Raw genomic sequence first — 24012 nt, 5'->3', positions numbered from 1 at the left:
GTTGGTAACTGCTAAGAAAATTCGCGCTCTCTCATTGGTCGGTCTGACCATTAACAGGCTGTGCAGCAGCAAGCCGCTGATGGCTGTAGCATGTCTCGCTAAAGTGAATACGCCTCCTCGATGCCGATGCAAAAAAATTATTCGGCGCCCACGAGCGACAAGAGCAAGAGCAGCGAGCGCAGCTCGGCAGCAAAGAGGAGTGTCTGCATCGTTTGGTGGCCAGTGCCGCAGCCGCAGTGAAAGTTATTTACGTTACAGTTACACACTCGTTACTAGATACCAGTGAAAGTGGTCTGTGAAATATGTGCTGATGGCTTCTTGAAACTCGGTGCGCCAAGAGTTGGTTCTCAAAGTTGTCGGTATGAACCCCGAACCAGACGACCAAACCAACCTTACCCCCCAAGAGCTTCAGGTGCTCTCCGAATTGGACAGGTAACCTCTCACTCGAACCCAGAACGGAACGATCGCTAATCTGACGCTATTCTCTTGCAGCCGACAATTCGGTTTCCTGAAGCTCAACACACCGGAGCAGCTCAAAAAGAAGGCTTTGCTGCTTAAGGTATGTGTATTTTCGTAAACAAACACTCTCTCGGCGAATTCGCGAAAATGGAGACCGGCTCCGCGGCTTGCTAAACTGTGATTTATGACGCAACTTTCAATTTCAGGCTGTAAAATGTTTGGAAGAACTGGTGATGGCCTCTCAGCGGCAGAAGGAGCGCAGCCGGAAACCCGAAATGCCTTCCTCGACGTCGGATAGCACACCATCGAGCACGGTGCCGGACACCGAGCCGCAAGAAAAGCCCTCCTCAACTTGCTTGACGCCACAGCTGCTGGACAGCAAAGAGATTAGCATAGACCCCAAAACGTTTTGCAAACTAGGCCACTTCCATTTGTTACTCGATAATTATGCCAAAGGTACGCATCTGGAAAATTACGGATGAAAATCATTAATAAAATTTAAATTTGCAGCAATGTCCGCATATCAGAAATTCCACAATTTGAGAACAGACCACTGGAAGGACACGCCGTTTCTCTATGGTCTTGGGCTGGTCTATTTCCATTTCAACGCTTTCCAGTGGTGAGTACCTTATTAGTTCATATAAAAAAATTAGATTGAATTAAACGAGCCGGTGCCCCAGTTGCACTGGCGTCTAATTAGGCGCGAGCAAACAAGCTTATTTATTTAATTCTTTGGCGGGAGTTGGAGTTAGAGAGACATGCTACAAGGTAAACTCAAGCGAGATAAAATAGGTCAGCTAGGCCGCTTTGTTTATCTTTTGGAGAACAAAGTCTGAAAGTCCCTTTGATTTGACACAATGGAGCGCTGACCGGCCAAATTCGCTTCCTTATCAACCGAGGGAGGGAGCACCACCGCTCGTTACGCAATTATTGCAGACGAGAGGCTGAACCTGCTGCACGCCGCAAAGCAAGTGGGAGTAGACGGGTTGTTATTTTTTTTTTCTTTTCCTTTGGCTCTGTTCGCCAGCCAGCCAGCACGCCGTTGTGAATTTGTGTTTAGTTGGGTTTGAAAGTGGAGGAGGAGGAGGAGGGGCGCGTCGGGCGAGGAGTTGGTTGCTCAGTACAAGGTCAGCAGTACAACAGCCCTGCTGCACACACACACACACACACACACACACCCAGGCTTTAAATCCAGTTTGTAGTCTTATTTAAATGTCCCTACGCAACGAGAGGCGCATTGCGCTGTGAACTAGCGCGAGAGCCAAATGTTTAAACTTCAGATCAACTGTTGTTCAGGTTTCGCTAATTTTGGTACGCGAAAAAATGCACTACTGGTTTTTTGAGTAAAAAACCAGCTGGGAAAACCCATTTTTCCGAATTTAACCCCGAAAAGGTCACTTTAAATTTGGCGCTATACAAGTAACCAGTGGCTTTATAAAAATCCCTATTTTTGGTCATCCATCATGAGAATTTTTAATTTTTTTTAATGCATGTTTCGGAAAAATGCGCAAAATTGCAGGAAACCCCGATAAAATGTTTTTTGCAATGCAGTAGGATTTTCCAAAAACATGCGGTTTTTTTGCGAATTCTGCACTGGTTTAACCAACCGACCGAAAATTTTAACTTAACGTAATTTTCCCGAAATTTCTAACTTTTTGGGGGTTAAATTCGGAAAAATGCGGATAAAACTAAAAGTGTTTTTTCCAGCTGTTTTATGCACAAAAAACAGTGGTGCATTTTTGCGTATTGCAAAATTGGCGAACCCTGATTGCTTCCTTTCCTCCTCGAACTGACAAACTGAGAATCCCTTGGGTTTTATTACTGCCAGTAAAACTGTCCCTCGTCCCGCTGCAAATTGTTCCTGTCCCGAAATAGAAAATTCGTCCCATCCCTCAGGGAATCCCGTAATCCCTGTCCCTGTTCCTCTTTCTAAAGTGGATTGATTCAGGGTGTCAATTGAAAATTATTTGAATTGTTGGACACAATTTGCAAAAAATACGGGAAAATTTCAAAATTCTCCTCATTTTGAGCGCTAGAGCACATTTTCGATGCAGATTTTGATTCCTTTCATCGAGATTTGTCCAACTGCGTATTAGGGAAACTCTTTATCGTGAAATAAAAATAGGATTTTAAGTAGGGAGACAGTTTTAACTTTGCAGCCACTTTTCTCAAAAATTTTCAGTGCTGCTTTGGTAAATTTTGGCTTTAAATGAATCCTAAGGGATCACTTCATGCCTTCTCAACAATTTCCAGCATCAATCCTCTTTAATTACACGCGGCAAGCACATTTCTCATGGTTACAACTCTATTATATTTTGGGAGTTATGTCTTGGGGTTGTGTTTCTTTTATTAAGTCCAATTTAACGTTTTCTTTTATTCGTTTTCGACGTAGAATGAGTTAGAAAAACTGAGCCTCGTCCAACCAATCTTTTCTTGACCACGAGGGGTTAATGTTTGACTGAACGCAACAATTCGCAGTTAAAAGAACCTTCATTGCTGACACACGAAGGCTGCAAAAGGTACATAATATATATGTATGTTATCATATACCTGAGTGGGGGCGCCAACATTATTTAATTGGCTGTAATTATCAAGAAACAAATAAATTCCCATACATGAGATGCCAAGGGTATTCGAATTGGTCAATTCTTCTGGGAAAGCAATTATTTAAAAGAGCGCTCGTAAAAATAAAGACTTTTTTGTCTTGTCGAGAAAGAGATATCCTTTAGTAGGCCGTTCTAAATTTAGTCTCAAGTGCTGGTCCAAAATTAGGGCAACGTCTTATCTGCTCGCTGATAAAAGAGTCATTGCGACTTTTCTTTTCTACCAAACCACTCTTCTTGTCTTTTCCGTTCGGCAAGAAGTACGAGCGGAGAATAATAAGAGAGCGCCGAGCGATTTGTGTGTGTGCACCGCAACGGTCGAACCCCTCCACCTCCACGCAGCCGACTCAAGGTCGCCTCCTGGTTCCTTTTTTACTCTGCCAAGTCTGCCGTCGGTGGTGGAGAATGGAAAACATTAAAAAGCGGAAAGCCGAACAACACCTGTTGCCCACTTGCAGACAATGTGCCATTATTCGGACGCGGTTTGAAATTCCATCCATCTGCGGATCGCTAGAAACCGAGATAATTTTACCCAACCTAAATTTCTAAGGCTTGTTGTAATTGTGTTTGTTATGTCAGAATTATAAAAATGAAAGTGTAAAATAATTTTTAATCTCTTATTTTCTTTAAATTGATGGGGGAGTCTATAGTCTATGATTAATTTCATTTGAAGTTTCCCTCTCATTTTGTGTTCTGCGGCGTAGTTGAGTTTTCTTCCGCTAGATGTCCGCGACGCTCTGCTCGTGGCTCTGCTGCTGCATCAGCTAATTGATATAATGCAGCTGCTGTCATTCTACGAAATTTGGCCGCATGCCTAATTGTTGAGCTTGCATTTTGGCTTCATTTTGCTCCATTTTCGTTATGTTGCGTCAAAAGAAAAGCTCAAAATAAATTTCCTAACAGCAGGGGGCGTCCGTTCAGAGACACAAATAAATTTGAATTATTGCAGGTTTCATTTTTACCACCACGATGAGAGAGAACCGGAAATGGCTGACGTAAATTAACCCTTAAATCTCATGTCAACCGCCAGATTATATTTGACTCCAAATAAACCAATTAAATTGTTCCTGCCAATTATGGGCAGTGTTCTCTATAAAATTTAATTCAACTCTTGCACCAGAAATAAATTGGCTGCCAGCACGGCAGAGGCCAAAATCGAAAATTTGCATTTCCGCTCGAGTCGACGTGCACTTGTGCAAAGTGCACAAAGGCGTGACGACACTGCCGCGTCTTGCCGTGCTTGGGTGAATGCACTGCGCTCAATGAGCCAGCCGCCCCGACCGCGGCGCGGCCCGCCAGCCGGTACGTGCGCTTCCGACCATCTCACATGGCGGCTGCTGCACTAGTATGTCTCTCGCTCTCTTCGCTTTAAATCCAATTCTCATTGCCATGCAGTCACCCTCGCGCTCCGTGGCCTTAATAAAACGCAACAATTACTGCACGTGGACGAAACTCAATGAATCGAAAATACAAATTAATCTAATTAGGATCGAGTGCAAAATATTGTGCTCAAATACAAATTTTTTCATCTAATCTTATCTCGCAGCTCCAGTTAAAGGTTTAATCTTGTCTTGATCTCTTTTCTGCACCGCAATTAATTAATTTAGTGACTAACAAATAAATGCTAAAAACTCTGCAGTCCTCTAGCCGAGGGATCATTTAAGGGTTGCATTTGCTTACCATTCAATTTTTTGAAATTTCTATCGCAAGAAATAAATTTATTCCATTTTTCCCGCTTTGAAAATTTAAAATTTGCGTTTGGAGTGGTCAAAATATCCTCTTCTGTGCAGATTTTTTCTTCTAAATTGCCATTTTCTGCCTCAATTTCTCTGAATGTTTATCTTGAACAATTTTTCAAGTCGAGGTCATGAGCAAATAATTAGAAAATAAAATGGAAACCTGAGGTGCAAACTGTTAAAAACAAAAATGGTTATTAACACTGCACTGCTTTTTTTTAAATGCATTTTTTGCAGTCCTGGATAATTTCAATCTGCGTGCAATTTATTATTTGCCTGTGCGACACAAAAGGCGAATCAATCCCCTTGCATGCGCGCGGCGGGGGCGGCGCCCGCAACCTGCAACCTGCCCATCGGGTTTGTCGACCTGGTTGCATAAGCGGCGTTGGCCGCGGGCACGATTTCCACACGCGGCGGGTGCTTTTCGCAACGGCAATCCATTATCGCGACTGCAGGCGCTTGTTGTTGACGCAACTAGAATACAAAACATGCAAATTCGCGCGGGCTGTGCACATAATTCATAAATGCGGCGCTTCGATTTGCAGTGTTTACGGCTAGAGAGCGTGATCGCGTTGACACCGGTGTCATCAGCTGTTGAGTGCAACCAGCCTGTCGCTCCAAATTTAATAAGATGGGTGACGCAGGTTCAGATGGGTTTTATTGAGACTGAAGGGGTCGTATTCACGCGTCGGGTAGAGTGCGGCGGGAAAATTACAAAACATGGCTTGGAAAATTGATCATGAAAATACCGGTCAGCAAAATGAATATTTTAGTTCTAATTTCTTTAATAACAGCTGATTACGCCGTTAATTGGTGAATCGGCCGTTAGATGGCACATCAGGCCAATGGAAATGTAACAAAATATACGCGGGAATGAAATTACTAGGTCGGCACGCCTCTTTTTCGACGCTTCTGATTGGCCGCTGGACTGTCTCCTGATTGGCCTCTATTACTTCGACGCCATATTGACTCCTGACCGGCGGGAAACCAACACAGATCGCAAACCTGGACCCCGGTGGGCTGAAGATTAAAAATACTCCTGTAATTTGAATAATTTGGAGTGATTTAAAAAGCCCGCCCTTTTTAATTCGATTTAAATCTCTGCCGCACCCTCTATTTAATTTCCCACGTTTAAAATTACGGCTTTCCATTCAGAAAACTAATCAAGGGGCAATTTTCACACTTTAAAGTGTCATTCTTCGCTTTCGCAAATGCTTCCCCCGGCAGCGAGCGCATCAGGAAAGGGGTTAATAGTGCATTTCGGGGGGTGGCGGCCCCCGGGCGTCGCACTGACTCATCGCGAATGCAGCCGACGGATCAACCGCGTCCGATTTTTTAATGATTCCGGCCGCCACCCTGCAGATTTGTTTAGCCGTGCGTTTGCACATGGCAACGTCGGCCGGCTCCCTCCCTCCCGAGTTGCCGCATGCACCCCTGTATCGATCAGAATAGGGATGGGGTTGGTGTGGTGTGGTGGGGCGGAGGGATAAGGGGCGGCCGACCGCCGGCCGTCTTCCTGCCACCCCGTGCGTGCGCGGGGTTGCCAAGGGAGAAAGATGTGCACTGCCTGCTGAATTCGCGCTTCCTCCTTTCGGTGCTCCCGAAATCGACTCGCGCGCTGCACCGACCATACATTATTCAGCCCCGTTTGTGTGTGCTGAGGTCGAAGAAAGAGAACTATGCAAGCGTGGGTTAAGGGGAGAAAAATTAGAAGATGAAAAAAATAATTTAAATTTAACTCGTGATTCCAAAAAATGGGGTTTCTGGGAATATTTTCAATTAAATAAATTTCCACTAAAAACATTGCATGGCCGTGAATTTTAGACGACCAATATTTTTTTCTGAGCTTCCAATCGTTGTGGAACTATCAAATGCGTACGAATAATACGATTTTAAGCCAGTTGAACTTCCTTACTATTAAATTTATACCAATTTCTTGCGCAAGAAATTAATTTATTTCATATTTATTTCCCTAGTGAAAATTCCAAAATTGCGGACGGAGTTGTCAAAATTTCCTCTACTGTGCGGAATTTTTCTTTTAAATTGTCAGTTGCTGTGCCTAAATTACTCCAAAAATTTAACATTTACAATTTTTAAAGTCGAGGTAATGAGCTAAAACAATTAGAAATGCAAACATTGCCTGCAGGAAACTGGTAAAAATTGAAAAAAACTTCTTTTTACCACTGCACTGCATTTTTATTATTATTTTTTTTATGCTGGTATTTTGCAGCCCTTCAATTGAACTATATTTTAAACCGTCTTAAACTGCCAAAGCCATCTAAAAGCAACTAAATAATAGTCTAACACCGTCTAATTTACTAAAAACCTAATGCACATTTTTACACTGGTTTTTTTCGGAATTGTTAGGACAATAAATGTGCTGCGTTATGTTGTTTATTTATTATTTATTTATTTTTTATTTTATTACACACTTTTGAAAAGATTTATTGCGTAAATTATTATGCAATTTTAACAAACTTATTACAAACATTTCAAAATATTTTTGAACGTTTTCATTTTCATTTTCCAGATAAAAATGTGTTTTAACATATCAAAATCATTCAGACATTTTTGAAACGTGAAAAAAGTCACGCCTCATTCGTTTTGTAATGTAAGAATTTCGAATTATTCTTAAAATTTAATCTTGATGATATTTATAATTTTGGACGAGAAATTTGTTGTTTCAAAATATATTTCCGGCCTCTTAGAGGTAAAATATGAGATAATTCAGTCGAAATGACCAAAAACCGAGTAAATTGTCCAAATGAAGAGCCGTAATTCTGAGTCAAAAGCCTCTTTTTAATTAAATCTCGACCAAAGTTGGAAAGCGACACCTCACGGAGTAGATAGTGACGATGACTGGCTCGCTTGTTGTTATTAATATATTCATTGGATCGTCTTGGAATGCCGCGCGCTGATGAAAATGACCAGTCAGCCAAGTGAACTGGGGGAGGAAATCTTTCATCTATTCCCACTCCACGCGACCAGCTTGCATGATACACCGAGATGCTCGAGTATTATTTTCTAGCCGACTTGCTCGTTTTCTGCTCCAGTCGAGTTGCCAGAATCTGATCTAATTATCAGCCAAGCTTACCCTCTCCCCGATTGAAATAAATTGGAATGTTGCTCATTTTGCTACCGAAGCTGAAAGGAAATAGCCTACAAAAATTCCTTCCTGTTTACAAAATAAATAAAAAATCGTTTCTTACCTGCTTGCAAACAGAATTTAAATGACGTTTTTTGACATGCGGTTCTTTGTCAAACCTATTCAAAAGCAAGAATGCTTTTATTCAAAAAAGCAGCAGATTCCAAAAAGGAGTAGCAGGTAACACAGCTTTCGTGTCTATTCAATTCACATAAAAAAGCAAGGTCAGAGCTTTTGTGTAGAGGGGGGTTAGTTCTAATGATTTTGTACCCTCAGCTTAAATTGTGTCAAAAATTGTCAATGCAAGAAAAGAATGCCTGAAATTCCTCAACGTTTGGTATTTTCAGCCTTATTCCATGGGGAAAACTCCACGTGGAGTAAAAATATCCTTATTATACGCAATTTAAAAGTATTTATTATCCGCGACGGCTTCTTCCGTTCGTCACAAGAAGTGCTGGAAAAGAGTGTTTTGTTTGAAAACAAAAGCGAGTGCCGACTGCTGTGCGTCGCTTTTGATTTGCACGTGCATCAAAAGGGCAACGCGCAGCACCTGCGCGAAATGAATTAAGCTGCGGCAAAACAAATGAATGAACAATATAAATATAAAACATGCGAGTGCGGCGCGCTGACTCGAGCATAAATGAGCATTATAAGTCAGAGGAGAGTCGCCTTTTCGTTGCCGCCGCCGTGCGTGGGACTGGTTCACAAACGTGGCCCACTCGCCAAAACCAGACCATTCATAACAAGAATCTTAATTGTCGCTCCCCCCGCCCGCTCATTTCACCTGAGATTTGTTATCGCGGCCGCTAGAAATAGCAGTGATCGTGCGTCATTGACCAAATTGTGTAACCTTTGCTCGTCTGAGCTGCTGCGAAGGCCGACCTGTCCACTTTTAATGCATTTCTCCAATGCAACTTGCACTCCGCGTCCCCATTACGGCCAACACACACACGTGCCTGCTATCTCTCCACGTAGGCGCGAGTCAACAAGTTTCTATTATTCGCCTTTCAGCTGGAAATAAAGAATCGACTGGCGAGGACGCCCCACAAATTTTTAAAGGTCTCGGCTGGCACGAGCGGCTAATTGTTAGCCGAATTATTTTTCCCAGATGACAGGGATATTTCCTTCGACCGGTGTTTTGTTTTAAAAAATACTATATATATTTTTATTTGCATGAAACCGAAAGGTGTGGCGTCGAAACAGCTGAAGAGGGGGGCGTAACCGAGGGAATACAACATGGCGCCGCACCACACCCCTATGAGCGGCGAGCCTGCCGCCATATTGTATTCCCTCAGTTACGCCCCCCCTCTTTGGCTGTTTCGACTCTGAACATTTCGGTTTCACGCCCATCAAAAAATATATCATTTTTTAATACTAAACACCTGGTCGAAGGACCGAAAGAATTTTTTTTCTCCTTAAATTTTTAGTTTTTGACCCTTTTTCACCTGCGGAAATTTTTCGAACCGGATTTTCAGCGTGCAATTAAAAATTCAAGTAAACAAAACAAAGTACCGTCATTTTTATTTGCGAAAATGACTCCTCTTACAAAAGCCACCGTTTTAATTAAAACTTCATTTTGAGCGTGAAATCGACAGTATTATCACATGAGATCGAGGCAATGGCAAAAGGTCCCCCTTCAACTCAGATTACCTGTGTGTTGCCCCTACTCGGCTATTGTTGATTCCGAGTAAATTTATCGACATCAAGTCAAAACATAGGGCGACCCTACTTCCGGATCGTCCCCTCATTGTCAGACTGTAACTTTTAACAGTTTTGCCGTCTATAGTCTCTTATTTTATTGCAGAAACTCCTTAATCATTCTCTTATTGTTAGTTACTCCGAATCTGGGCGCGTCGTTACTCGCTATCAGAAATAGGTCCGTACACGAATTTAGTTAGTTGGCTCGGTCCATTTTTTTTCTACAGACAGTGCAGGTAGGCAGCGAGCGGAGAACGTGCGCTTGTACGTGTATTCTCTGATGTGCTCACAATCAGGGGGAGCAGCCGTGCCGCGCCGCGTGTGTGTATGTGTGTGTGCGTATTGGCGGGGGGCGCGGGGGCCCGCCGCACGGAGCGAGCGGCCGTTTCCCCTCCTGACGCTCGCTCGCTCGCTCGGGTCAGCGCTCGCGGCCGACGGCAGCGCCTCTCGCGGCACTGCTGCTCAACGGCAGCCGCCTTTAAAGTAGTGAGTTTGAGTTCAGTACGCGGAGGGCCCTTTAGCTGGCGAGTAGTTGCCATTGTGTCGGTGTCCGTGTCGGTCGGAAAAGCGGACACCCGCTCGTCCCCAGTTGCCCCCCGACTGTCCGTGTGCTCGCCGGGTTTTTCAAGCCGGATTTACACATAAGACTGATCCTTCACTGCCTGTCCTCGGACGCCCGCTGAGGAAAAAGTGACCTGAGCGCTGCTGGTAAGCACCCTCGTTACATTTTTTATTTTATTTTGGTCAGGGATCACCCTGGGAATTTTATGCAGCGGACGGGTTTCTTGATGAGATTTTGCTGCTGGCTGGCGGGTAATTTGCAATTTGGTCAGCAGACGAAGAGAGCTAGTTAGTTACCTACCAGAGCCTGCTTTCACTTCCTTGTTTACATGGGGCTCTAGACTCTTAAAGGCCAGAGATTTTTGTTTGTGAAACCGTCCTGTTTTTGTTGTTGTTTATCCGCGGAGTTTGGAGCGGACAAAGCAGGGGTTTTTTTCATCGGTTTTACGTCTCAAACATAAGGACGAAAATAGTGCTCGGCTCGAGAATGCAAATGAGCAGCCTTTTTCGGTGGGTGCTCTCTCGGCTTCCGGTGCGGTCACCAGAGGAAGTTGTTAAATTGACGATTATTAATCTGTTTATGTAGCTGTAGTAAACTGACCGATAAGGCGTCGGCATCAGCTGACGCGCGTGGTCCGCGGTTCGTTGCCAAGCAGCGGGCGGTCCTCCTCTACTAGCACGTGGACAAAACAATGCAATAATTGAATATTGCGCCCCTCGAGTCTCGAGTAAATTGTGCCGAAAGTGCGTTAAAATGCGACCATCCTCCGAGGCACGGTATTTTTTTCTCTCTCTCCATGTAAAGCAAACAAGCTGTATATTTCATTGTATTCGGGAGGGAAAAGCTTGGGCAACGCATGGTTCTGTCTGTCTCTCTCTATCAGTGAGAAAAAAAGAAGAAACGAATCGTCATTTTTTGTTGTTGTGTGCAGGTATAAGGCTGTAAATCAGAGGGCAGCTGCCTGCACTCGCGGCCGACGTGGCAACGCCGCATCCGAAATAGGCCTTTCTAAGCAAAGGGGATGCAGGAGGGTGCTGTCTTCTTCTCGGCAGCCAGCGCTCCTCCATTGTTAATACACACTTCCGTATAATGAAATCTTGAATTCTCATACACTTTGTGGGTCACACAAACTGGATTTTCACATATTCCGTTCGGTTTTTCTGGCAGAAGTTGTCAACAAAGCACGAATTACTTCCATTTTTTAGCCGCATCCTAGACGCACACATGTTTTTATCTCTTTCCCTCTCCTCCGCGGCGTCTTTTTCTGCTTAAATGGGCCATATTTGAATAGGCTGGCTGACAGTAGTTTCCTGCCCAAAGTACGCTCGGCGGCCCGCACTGTCTGTCTGCCGGCGCGTGAGATATAAAATATCCTTCCAGCCTGCCGGGAGGAAGCGAGCGAAACTGGCTGCCGCGTGTCCCGTGTGCGGCGGCCCGGCCGGGGGTTTCGAGTGCCGGCGCCCAGCATCTTCTTCCGGGGACCTTGGAGAGCCAGAGTTCCACACCCTAATTCCGCGGAATTCAGCGCCCTCGAACCCCGCCAAACTAAAATACGAGTTTTATTACATTGCGCGATTCGCGTGGGTATGTGACTCGTGATGCGAGGCGGCGGGCGTCCCTCCACTCTTCTTCTCTAGGATCTATTCGCCAGGCGGTGAACCGAGAGCCCAACCAGCCAGCCAGCCAGCTTCGCAAGAAAAAGGCAAGGTCGTTCAACCTGCGAATTAACAGCACGCGGCAGGTCGGTCTGTCGGTCTTTGCGATTCGCAGCTTTTTGTTGCCAGCATCGCCTTGTGTGCACCGTCTGCCTGCGCGCGCGAATTGAGCTGAAAACGAGAGGAATAAGACGACGAGGCGCGCCGCTCGAATAGTAAACTAGTGTGTGACGTGTGTACTTCTCGATTGATCAGAATAATTTATGCGCTGTCCATTAAGCTTCCGAGAAAGCCTTGAGCGCACTCGTGGAGGAGCAATAATTAGTTTTACAGCAAAAAGTGCATTTTGGCCAATTAAGGAGTGCACGAATTCCCAGGTGCGCGCTGCAATAAAGGGGCCGCCGCGTAGGAGTCTTCAATTTTCTTAAAAATAAACAACAAGAGAAAAGACTCCCTTCCACCCTCGAATTACGCGAGTGTTTACAATCTACGGCGGCGGCAGATGTTGGGCCAAAATGCGTCGTTGCCCACCTGCACTCTCTATACATATATTCCATCTCGTATGCAGGTGATTTCTCTCGACAAAGAGCAGGAGGGAGCCTGATCAGAAGCACGTACACCGTACACCCTTCGCGCAAGATCTGTGCCTGCGCTTCTTTTGAGATCGAACCGTGCATAATTCCATTGTACTAAACTTTTTGTTTAATGCTTCGTGTGTGGTGACATTTTACGTGCCGCAATGTTTCCAAACTTAGAAAGAAAAAAAGAAACATAGGGGTTTCAAAACTGATTTTTTGGGTCTTGCTTCCCTTGGCCGACTCTCTCTTTGTTCTTTTGTGTTCACACGGCCTCAATGCTGACAGTCAATACCTTAAAAAACCCAGCGTAGAGCTATAATTTAAAGCCGTCTTTTGTTCACCCCCGTTGACCACTGGTATATAATCCACACGCATGGAAAATTGGGTTCACGTGTAAAAATAAAAAAATAAAAGCCTCCTTCTATTCTCATGGAGGATCTTTTTTAACAAAGCAAAAAAAATAAGAAGTGCATTCGTTGTTGACAGCAGGGTGGCCGTTTTTACGACCTTGAGTTTCTTGTATGTTCGTTGGAACTTTGACTAATCCGCAAATAACCTACTTTATCAATTCAAACACAAGGTTAGCGTCTGGTAGAGTATGGCTGGAAAATAAAATTGTCTTTGAAAATTTATGTTGTTATTTCTTAGATGGCACGTCAATCTAATGGAAATGTAACAAAATACGCGGGAATGAAATTATTAGGTCGGCACGCCTCTTTTTTGACGCTTCTGGTTGACCGCTGGACTGTCTTTTTATTATTTTGACACCATATTGAATTCTGAACGGCGGGAACCAATGCAGGTCGCAACCTAACCCCCGTTGAATTGCAACACCGTTATCCATTTAAATTAAATTTTGCAAACGCTCCGTATACGGCCGACAATTGATATTTTCAACGATGAGGCGTGCCGATAAGCACAAAAAGCAGCGTCGTCGGCTGATTGCGCTAATTCGCGAACTGCAAAAGGCAGCGTGCGTGCAGACTTGCTTTTCGCTCGATCGTGTATGCACGTATGAAAATATTGGTATCAGAGTGGTGTGAGCTGGGTGTTTGTTGCACTTATTGAAGGTCGATGACCCACCCAACTAACCGCGCGCACCGCGCACCGCCTTCCAACGGAGAACGGAGGCATGCTTTGTGATGCTTTGGTGCGCATGCAAGCTGCGCCATCTAACTGTGCTGATGCACCAAAGGCAGACACACACACACACACACACGCCGGCGGAAACCTACTTTTTCAATCAAATTCGTGTCACGCTGCACCGCCTCTTCCTCTTATATCAGCAGACCGCAGCAGTGAGACGGAATTATATGGAAAGAAATTCCTCTTTTTTGCAGAAGATGAGTTGCAAAGGGAATATCTAAGTTTTTTATAGCTTCAAGGACGTGGTTTGCGATTCGCAAGAATCCATCACTGACTTGAATGCGTAATTTTTTTCTCTCTCCTGTGTGACGCAATTTCAGGGAAGCCCCCTTGCTCAAGAGAAATTTAAATTAGCATGAAACAAATCAAAATGCACCGACCTCAATCTTTGGTTATGACGTTGTGCAGCCTTCCTCGCGCGTACACCACACTAACTATTTTTTGCTTTGCCCTTCGCGTCTCCAGCAATAAGAAGTCTGAAAGGTCGCCTCTTGTAGTTTTCCCAACTCGTCGTCATTCGTTATTGTTGTTGTAGCGGCGCAAAGTGTTTTGCTCGTAATAGAAAATGCGAGAGATTGCACACATGCATTGCGCGCGCGAGTAAATAAAACAACGACTACTCACTCTGGGGGTGGGCGACCTTGGTCGCGGTCATAAAACTGTTGCTGCTGCTGCTGCTGCTGCAGCAAACTGCTCTCTGATCTGCTGCTATGCTGCTCCGCGGTGCATTGTCCGCGCACAAGGTTTTATTTTGTTGTAATCGAGCAAGTTGGTTGGTTGGTCGGTTGGCATTCATGCACTCGAGCGCAGCACTGGACAAATGTGATCAAAGACGTTTCCGAATGTTAATCTCTTTCAAATTTATTCAGCGCTCACGCAAGGTCGACGCTGGGTGACACATTCATTGTTTTGGCCGACTTTCTTGTTTGAAAACACATAATATGCGATGCTGAGGGAAAATAATATGATATACGCGGAGAAGAAAGTTTCGCGCGTGACTCTCTGGACGGCTTTTAAACTCCCATCGCTGAAAGCTGAAACTGAATACTCTTGAGATAAATGGAAGCAGTTTCGAAACTGAATAACATTTATTTCTTAAATTTCCACCTCACGTGCAATTAGCTCTAGCGGCGCAAATTAGCCCTTCAGCCGCGTGTTCGCATTCCAAGGTCCCGCGGCTTTTATCGAGATTTAATTGTCCGAGATCATGAAGCACACACACAAACTTGTTTGCATTGTGCGCTCGCGTTTAAAGGCCCGCGCCGCTCTGCAGAATTAAAAAAGTGACGCAAAGCTGCCGCAGATGCACACGCGCTCCTATCTCTGAAATGCCTAGCCATTATTGCGAGCGAAGCAACACCCGCATACCTTGTTTGCCTCGCCGACCATAATGAGCGTGTGCAATACCATGCAGATGGCCCCTGTCTAGCGAGGGAGGGAGTTAGGAAGTCGTGCCGGCGATTTTGTTAACGTCGAGGGTGCCTTTCGGTCTCGGCAATAAATTATTCACCGCACCTGGTTTTGTTAAACCGTGTGCGTGGATAATTTTCTGGCCACACTGTTTGTTTGGCCGGAGGTATTTTCGGCTGTTGAAAGAAGAAGAAATAAAATGACTGTTGTGCATGACATTTTGTTTAAATTATTGCAAAATGAACAAGGCCGAGCATCTCTTTATGAAGCAGAGATTTTTTTCAAGCTCCGTGTCCTCTAGAATGACTCAAAGTCTTGTGTTGTTTGTGAGTTGTAACGAATTTCAAAATCAGAGTGCAACTGACACAATATGTGCGTTAAATGAAAACACGTCTTGTTTATTCACCGAGCCTTCCTGCGATAACAAAGAATACGACTACTTGAAAAATGCCTGCACACCTTTTGTAGAGAATAACGCTCTCACTCTGAACTTTGCCAATTAAGCGGCGCGGTGCTGCTGTGTTTTACTTCCACCCTCATTCGCATGAATGTCAACCCCCCGCAAAGAAACTGCTCTGCACTCGGAAGGCTTCTTTTCGTCCTTTCTACACGTGCTACGGCCAATCTAAATAGAGAGAGCACTTGGGCCTGAAAGTTTGGGCCGTGCGTGTGTCGCTTATGAAGATGTTTAGTTAGCGCGAGCTGCGGCTGCTGGTACTGAACGAAAAGCGGCAGGCCAGATGCGAAAATAAACGCTGGCTCGCACTCGGTCATTTGCCTTGAAATACGCGCGTCGTGTGCGCTCTTAGCCTCTCTTACACTCTCGCCGCGCGGCCAAGAAATAAATTTGTTTCGGTGCCATTAATTCAAAATGAAGTCTCACCTCCGCCGCCGCACTCGAAATAAATCGCCCAGAGTAGGGGACTCGGAATGAGCTTTTTCTTATCTCGCGCTCAATTGCGAGCCAAGGTTGTGCCAGACGCAGTTTTAAATAGTCCCCTGTGATCGACAGTTCGAAGAAAGGAATTCTTCCGAGCAGCAGCCAGGAGCAGCCAGCCGGGCAGGCTGTTGTTATTGTGTCCAATTTAAAAAGGACAGCTTAGCGATTGAGGGTGTATTTCTCTCTTCTTTGTGGTGCAAAGCAGCCCTGCAATAAAAAGCGGAGAGGAAAATTGATCAGGACTAGCGGACCGTTTGCTTCGTGCGGATGCAAGCATTTTTTACTCTAGACGGCTCGGCTCACCCCCTATATATATATTTTCAATGAGTGAATTGCGACGTAAACAGGCACGCTCGAGGGTGCAGGAGATGCGTTTTGCGCTAGTCGAAATCCGTATGTCTAAATTCGCCGCCAAGTGACGGAAATAAAAGAAAACACTCCACATCAGCGACTCTGAAAGCACGTATTTCCTGCAGTGATTTATTCATTCGGAGCGCGAGAGGCACTCTAGTGTTTAAAAAGCGTTGGCGGAAATCTGCACTATCGACACCGGGTGCCAAGATCAAAATCGGCATTTTATTTGTTTGCTCTGACCACGTGGAATGATTGTGGCGATTTTTGCACTTTCTTCGTAAGGATAACATAAATTTGTGATTTTTTCGAAACGCAGCAAAATTAAAGGGATTTACGGAATTCATAGCACGCAAAGAACTGCTGTCGGTCTGGAAACCAATTTTCAGAATTTTGGCGCCCATAGAAAAATTAAAATTAATTTTTCCGGTTATTTTGGCTTCACGGGCGAAAATAGTTTTATTTTTCTTAAAATTCGGCCGTTCATCCGATCGTCGACCGCGACCCTTCATCGGACAGGTCTCGAGAAGGGCTTTGATTTGCGGTACCTAAACAACCTTTTTCAGGGTACCACGACCTGAGATCCGCTCCCAGGCCGGTTTTTAATGGTTTGTTTTAGTAATTTTGACTCTGAAAGTACGTATTTCCTTCAGTAATTTATTCATTCGCAGCGAGAGGCACTCTTGTGTTTAAAAAGCGTTGGCGGAAATCTGCACTATCGAGACCGTGGCTGCCAAGATCATAATCGGCACTTTTATTTGCTTGCTCTGACCACGTGGAATGAATCGTGATTGTGGCGAAAACACTTTCCTGACTTCTCGGATTCGGTGTGCATCTATGCTGCAGCCGGACCGATTGAATTAATCCTGCTCATCGGCAGCACCGCTAGCACCGCACCACCCGCGGGTCGAATAAGCAATTTAGCAAGCGGGCGCACACAAGGTGCAAATTCCGTCAGCCAGCCAGCCAGCATAATGGCAAAACGAGGGAGAACGTCCGCCCCGCTTGCTCGTCAGCAGTCAGAAGGGATGGCGGAGGGTTGGTTGGCTGGTTGGTTGGTTGCCGCTGCCGCTGCTGCTTGTTGGCCCGCCAGCCAGTTTCATTGATCGGCACCGCACAGCACCAAAACGAGCAGAAAACGAGCGCACGTGAAACGCCGAGCCGAATGCGCCGTCTCCTCCGCGAGCCGCCATCTGCCCCTCTGGATGCACCCTATGTATGTTAACCAGCCAGCCAACTTCTTTGAATAAAGAAAGAGAGAGAGAGTCCGTGACGCTGCTCAACGTCCGCCGTCCACACACATGCATGCATCTTGATGATTTCTTCCCCCCGAACCGAAGCTCGCGCGCTTTCTTACCCCTTCCCGGTCCTGCTTAACCCTCTCTTTTGATACAAAATCGCTTTACGCTGCAGGTATTCCACTCAGTGTTGTCGTCACAAGATGGCTATATGACGGTTTTGTGCCGTCTTTACGTCGTCCATTTGACAGCTGTGGCTGTGTAACGTTTGAAGGCGGGAAAAGCTTGGGTGCATATTTTTGGCATGAAATTGTAAGTACGTTGAAGAAAGCAGATTCGCTGAATTACGCATTCACGTCTGCTTCTCATTTCAATCGCATTACGAGTAGAAAAACTTCGTTGCGAATTCAGATCAAGCACAAACAAGCAACAGAACTCTCTCCACCGCGCGCATAAATGAATTCCCAAAGCTCCCAGCCAGACGTCAAAAGCAGGCGGCGTTTATTTTTATTATGTCTGCGCTAATAGGAAATTTCAATAACAAACAAGAGCGACGCTGAGTCCGCGGAAATCGAAAACAAACAAACTCATCTGAATTTCACATCGGGCTGGAGAAGTATTTTTTATTCGTTATTTAATAAACGTACGTTGAGATTGCGGACGAATTTATTCAACCTGCTTACAACCAGGTGCCTCTCATGCAGCGCGGCCTGTTGCTCAGTCAGTAAAGGGTTGTGATTCGCATGCACTTCTGATGACTCGCTGTCGCTTGGCCAGCCAGCCAGCCGTCCAACGATGCCAAATGCACACGCCGAGGGGGTGGATTTATTATCATTGGCCGGGATAGAGAAAATTCACTTCGCACCCCCCTGGGACGGAGCTCATGTTAAATTTAAATATCACTTGATCACGGACTTGTACTACAACAAGCTGATTTACCATTAAATCGAAATGGAAATATGTTGCTAGCACACAAAATGGTCTGGTCGGCTGAAAATCGGATGCAACCTGAAACACAATCGCGTGGGATAATATTTGGAGCGACCGCAATTTATTGCACTTTTCTTTCCATCGCTTCCCCCGCCACGGCGTGCTGCCGTGGCCGATGTGCACGTAGGCCAAGCGCTCATGCCGGCTGTAGGAGTAGTAATAAAATCAACGGGGGAGGATCAGCCCCTATTATTCTCGGGATTTAAACTGTACGCTTGCTTTCTCAGCACTCAGTCAGCCGTTTCCCCTCATTGTCTGGCAGGCTTCTGTCACCAAACCAAATTCGCTCTGAGCTTTTACTACTGTTGCTCAAAGGAGAGCCTTTTTCGCCGGCCATGTTGGCGCAAATCAAAATCGATATTTAGTTCAATTAACATGCACACGCGCTAATCCTCTCCTCGGTCTTTACATATGCAAAGGGTAGCAACTTGTTTCGCTCTTCAGCTCGCCGGCAGGGGTGCAAAATCCCGCTCGAAAGCTTTGCCGTCGAATTAATTCCGAGTGAGAGTTAGACCCAAGACCCAAGGTTGAATGCAGCATTCACAACAGACGTCCATTAAGTTTTTCATCCATCTCACCCCTGAGGTGAGCTAATTATTGTGCCTCTCGTGCCCTCACAAAAGACGCAGCCTCACGCACCATCTGCGTCTGCATGCGCAGCCAGCCAGTCAGCCAGCCACCTGTTCGTTTTATTACGATAGTCCGCGTTCGACTCCGGTCTACGTGAAACTGACACTGCTGCTCGACTTTTTTTCTTTCTTTCTTCTCGCCAGCTGACTGAATGCGTCGTCGGCGGCGCTGGAAACTGGCTCGCAGGTGGTAGAAGCAGCGAGCAGAAACCGCTCTCCTATCTCTTGGGTGCTGGCTGAGGTGTTAGAACGCACGTCTCAAGTGACAGATAAACATCGTCCGATATGATGTGTGTTTTGAAATTTTCGTATGTGATAATAATTTGCTGAAGCTGACAGCCAATGTCCCTGAGCAATAAATAAATCTGGAACAAACCAAACAAAAGAATCGACGACGGGACTGAAACTGTTTTCCCAGAAGTTACTCCACTTGTGCGCTTAGCCCACATAGCTCTTCAGCAAATACTCTCGCGCTTCTTATCTATGCACCGATAAGATAACTCTGGCTTTGTCCTCCAATTGGATGCGCACGCATCCAAACCAAACAGGAAGTTGTTAGGCTAAACGGAATTCGCGTGCATTGCCAAATATTTGAGCATGTGCCGATTATCCCGGAGATTATAGCGTTAACGGCCGAACCACAAATTTTTCACCTGCACTACGTCGAAAAGCCGATCTTGGAAACCTCAAGGCGAAGGGACACGTGTGCGACGTGGTGCAGATGGAAGCAGCAAGCGGATGCGTTTCCACATCTTTTTATATAAATTAACAACCCACTTCCTCTCACCTGCTGCTTCTGCCTCGAATCCAGCAGCAGGAGCCGTTTTTTCCAACTTTATGGCCACTCGACAGACAGGCCATGCAATTAATCGGAAAGTTCGAGAAATCTCCCAATTAGCAGCCAGATGTCCTTTCTTACTCGATTATTTGCGAGGGTGTTGAGGTAGGCCACGTTCGCATGGAAGCCCTTCAACGGACGGAAAACATTTCATGAGAAGGTGGGCACCCTCTCCTCCCTATATAGGTTCGCGTGACATACGTGATCGTAATCTCATGCATCAAATAAACCGGGGGCTGCATTTTTGTACACCGCCCGCCCGGCCGGGAATCCTGTTAAGCGGAAGGTGTCAAATTTCTTTATTCGTGTATCAGCTCGTGCGTCGGTGCAAATTGGCTTGTCAACAACCTCTAAAGTCTGAATTCGTTCGTACCGCGGAAAAAAGTTTGGTCTGCAACTTGCCACTTTGTAGCAAACGTCCAACGGTAAAATTGTCCGAACTCACTTGATTCTGACCACAGTCACGTGATCAGCGTGACGTCAGCTTCAAATTAACACCCATGATGTAATAATAAATAAAAAAGGATGGTCTGTGATAGGAAAGGATGAAAAATCGTCATCAAATGTACTCGAAATTGTGGAAAAAGTATTAAAAACCGTCCTGGGAGCGGATATCAGGTCGCTGGTTACCCTGAAAAAGGTCATTTGATTATCGCAGGTTGAAGCCCAATCAAAGACCTGTCCGATGAGAGATCGTGGTCGACTATCGGACCAGCGGCCGAATTTTAACAAAAACAAAACCATCTTCGCACGTGAAGCCGTAAAACCGGAAATTAGTTTTAATTTTTGTATGAGCGCGAAAAATTTGAAAATCGGTTTCAATTCCGGCAGTGGTCCTGGGCATGCAATGGAGTCGGTAAGACCTTTTAAATTTTTGAGTTCGGACAATGTGGCAAGTTCGAGATCGGACTTTTTCCGCGGCACGAACGAATTAATATTTATTGGGTGAGAAAAACTGTGGAAATCACGTCCAATTAGCAACAAAGCAAGTAAAAGATGTGTCTAGATAGCAAAGATTTCCGTACACCTGAGAACTTAATAGGCATTTCAGTTTTCTTATCTGTCGTGATCGGCACAAAAACAATGCAGACAGCTGGTGCACGCGGATGCATCGTTAATTGAGCGTCTAACAATGTTGCGCTGCCGCCGCGGCCGCGATAAATCTTTGTGCCTAATTTGCATCAAGCTGCGCTTTCCCCGGAGCAGCTTTCCCGCGCACATACACTTTTCTTTTTGTTGGTGGGTGGGCCGCCGGCCGGCCGGTCGGGGCGCAAGAGCGCAGCAATTGCCGCGTCTGACACGACCTAGGCCAACGACCGTTCATGAAGCGTACGTACTTACTTGCGCCGTAACAATTTATCCGGCGCGGTGTGTTTGAGTCGCTGGAGCCATTTTTAGCTCATTTTTATCGTCGGGCGGGCGGCAGGCGAGGCGGGGCCGCGACGCGCGCGCCAGGACCGGTTGCTGCTGCTGCTGCTGCTTTTTGGAGAGGACCTAAAGAAAAGGAGTGAGAGAAGCAGAGAAGAGAGCACCTAGACAGATGCAGTTCAAGGCCGGCTATGGACCGACGCACCGCCCTGTTGCCAAACCGAAGAGCCGCGCGGTGCTCACCATTAATTTAAATGCCGGCTCTTTAAACGATAACGCGCGTTCCGAACTAAAAACAAGCCGAGATAAGAGCAGGCGGAGGAAAATTCCTTGAAATTTCCCATTTTAAACCCAGTGTGTGGAAATTCCCACCAAATTGGCCATCGAGCATTGAAATGGCGGTGTCCTTGTATATCTGCTCCTCTCGCATGCCAAATGCAAACGAATCGTCTGCTGATCGCCCTGACGAGCGTTGCTCTCCTTGCGTTACACTCAGCTGCCGCTTTTTCTGCTGAAAATCGCGTTCTCAAGGTTTTCTTTGGTTCGCCCCAGCAGCAACAACGGCAGGCGTTTCCATTTCTCAGCCGTAATACCTAATTTGCTCGCCGCCAGCGCAGGCTGGAGAACAAAAAAATAAAAAAAAGAATGCTCTGGTGTGGTTGGCCATTACACATTCGGGCCCTCTTGATTCTTGATCAGACCGCATGAAGATCGTAATGATGCGGCTCGTCTTTCCCGTCCGATTTTCCTGCAGCGAGCGAACGACCTTTCCGAACGCCCTGCCTCCAGGACGCTAATATGTGACTCATCCCAAAATAAAATAATCAGACAGGGTTGGTCGGTTCGAAATAAAAGAGCGTGGGCTCTTCTCCTTTTCTTCTCCCGTAGCAGCTTCCAAGAATGCGCTCCGTAGAGCGTGCACCTTCGCTCCATTCCCACGAACTGACCGACGCTTCCAAATTATTGGTTCGATTTCCGCTGCCGTGCATAACTGAAATTTCGTTTGTATCTAATTTTAAAACCATCTGCCGTTCTTACTGGTTGTCAGTTATGAAATATTAAATATCAAGGTTGGTTGCTACAGCTATATTGGCTTATTGATAACGATTTAATTCAAGGTTCAGTCGGGAGATGTTGATTACAAAATATGGTAGTTCAACAAGTGGCCGAAATTGACCAAATAACGGCGCTGGTAGAACCGGAAAAAATATTCCGGGGCCTTATCTCAGGTCGCGCGACCTGAGGAAGGTCGGTCACAGGTAATGATGAAAAATCGTCGTCAAATATGCTCAAAATTGTTGAAAAAGCATGAAAAACCGGCCTGGAAGCGTATCTCAGGTCGCGGGTTACCCTGTAAAAGGTCATTTGACTATCACATGTTGACGCCCAATTAAAGACCTGTCCGATGAGGGGCCGTGGTCAACGATCGGACGAACGGTCGAATTTTAAGAAAAATAAAACCATTTTCGCCTGTTAAGCCGAAAAAACCTGAATAAACACGAGCAAACGCGCCTTACCAAGGGGCATCGATTGGTACCCGAATGGTGCTGTCGGGCTCATAGGGCCCCGCCTGGGCCCAGATTACAAATTGTTTAGTTGGCCTCCATGCTTCTGGGGAATTTCGATCCTGAGATTTTCCAGGTGTGGCCAGTCACTTGGGTCAATGTTCAGAAAGTAAACTGAAAATGTTGGCCTTCCGTGTAGCCTTCAGCTCTATTTTAAGTGCTAAACTGCGGAATTTGAGTGGCTAAGTCGGAGAAACGGCGCTGCAAGGCACGTTATTTGCCTGCGCATGAAGTTCGTGCACTTGGTGGCACGCGATATCAATTTCCACACCTCGTGTGCGCGCACCGCATTTTCGCGGAACCAAATTCAGGCCGTTTTGTAGTTGAAAAACCTTTAAAAGGTGCCTTTCCCTTCCGGGAATCGAGCCGTGCAATAGTTTTGATTCACTCTGGAAATTGGCGCGCGCGGCGGGAAATATCCGCGAGTGACACATGCATTTGCATTGATGAGCGGTGCAGCCCGCGGAGAAACACACATGGCTGATGTCAGTCGGATCACTCGCGATTTCCTCGGCGCGCGGGCACCGTTAGTCGGGCTGGCGGGAGGAAGGGAGCCCGCACGCAGCCTATTCACAACTCTCAGTATTATGTTTTTGCCTGTGCAAGCCAGTCGCAGTCCAAGTCTAGACTCACAATTGCGCGCGTGCTTGTGATTACAGGGCCGTGAAAGCATTCCAACAAGTGCTCTACGTGGACCCCAGCTTCTCCAGAGCCAACGAGGTCCATCTCAGACTAGGACTCATCTTCAAAATCAATCAAAACCTCGTTGCGTCGCTGAAACACCTGCAACTCGCGCTCATAGACGCCAGCCCATGCACCTTTTCCAAGGTCGAAAGTAAGTACAATTCATTTTCTATTTCATTTTCTCTTCGGTGATTGGATTTTTGGTTATACTCGTCTTTCTGGCGCATTTCTAAAGTATTTGGACGAATTTCTGCTGGGGAAAAATATTTGAAACGATACATAAATTGTTGAAATACTGTTACTCCACTAAATAACGAATAAAAATTCGGTAATACCTTTACTTTAAGAATTTTTAGAATAATTTGGCCAAATAATTTTTTCTCAGATATTTTTGCATTGGATTTTATCGAATTTTTC

General features: G+C 45.7%; 1 protein-coding gene across 2 annotated transcripts in view; it reads left to right on the top strand.

Moving 5' to 3' along the window:
* The first annotated feature begins 98 nt into the window (after nt 1-98).
* The window catches only part of Utx (Utx histone demethylase), a 33299-nt gene continuing 9385 nt past the window's right edge, over nt 99-24012 (top strand). Inside the window, exons 1-5 of one of the 2 annotated variants that reach the window (XM_065491894.1) lie at nt 99-432; nt 493-559; nt 666-915; nt 970-1078; nt 23571-23746. In XM_065491894.1, the coding sequence (XP_065347966.1) occupies nt 362-432; nt 493-559; nt 666-915; nt 970-1078; nt 23571-23746 (673 nt within the window). In that variant the 5' untranslated portion in view covers nt 99-361. The remainder of the gene's footprint in view (nt 433-492; nt 560-665; nt 916-969; nt 1079-23570; nt 23747-24012) is intronic. The other variant, XM_065491893.1, reaches the window with a different exon arrangement.

The sequence above is a fragment of the Cloeon dipterum genome, chromosome 4, assembly GCF_949628265.1.
Source record: "Cloeon dipterum chromosome 4, ieCloDipt1.1, whole genome shotgun sequence".
Taxonomy (NCBI): domain Eukaryota; kingdom Metazoa; phylum Arthropoda; class Insecta; order Ephemeroptera; family Baetidae; genus Cloeon; species Cloeon dipterum.
The sequence above is the reverse complement of the archived record's forward strand: the minus strand, read 5'-3'. Positions and strand labels throughout refer to the sequence as shown.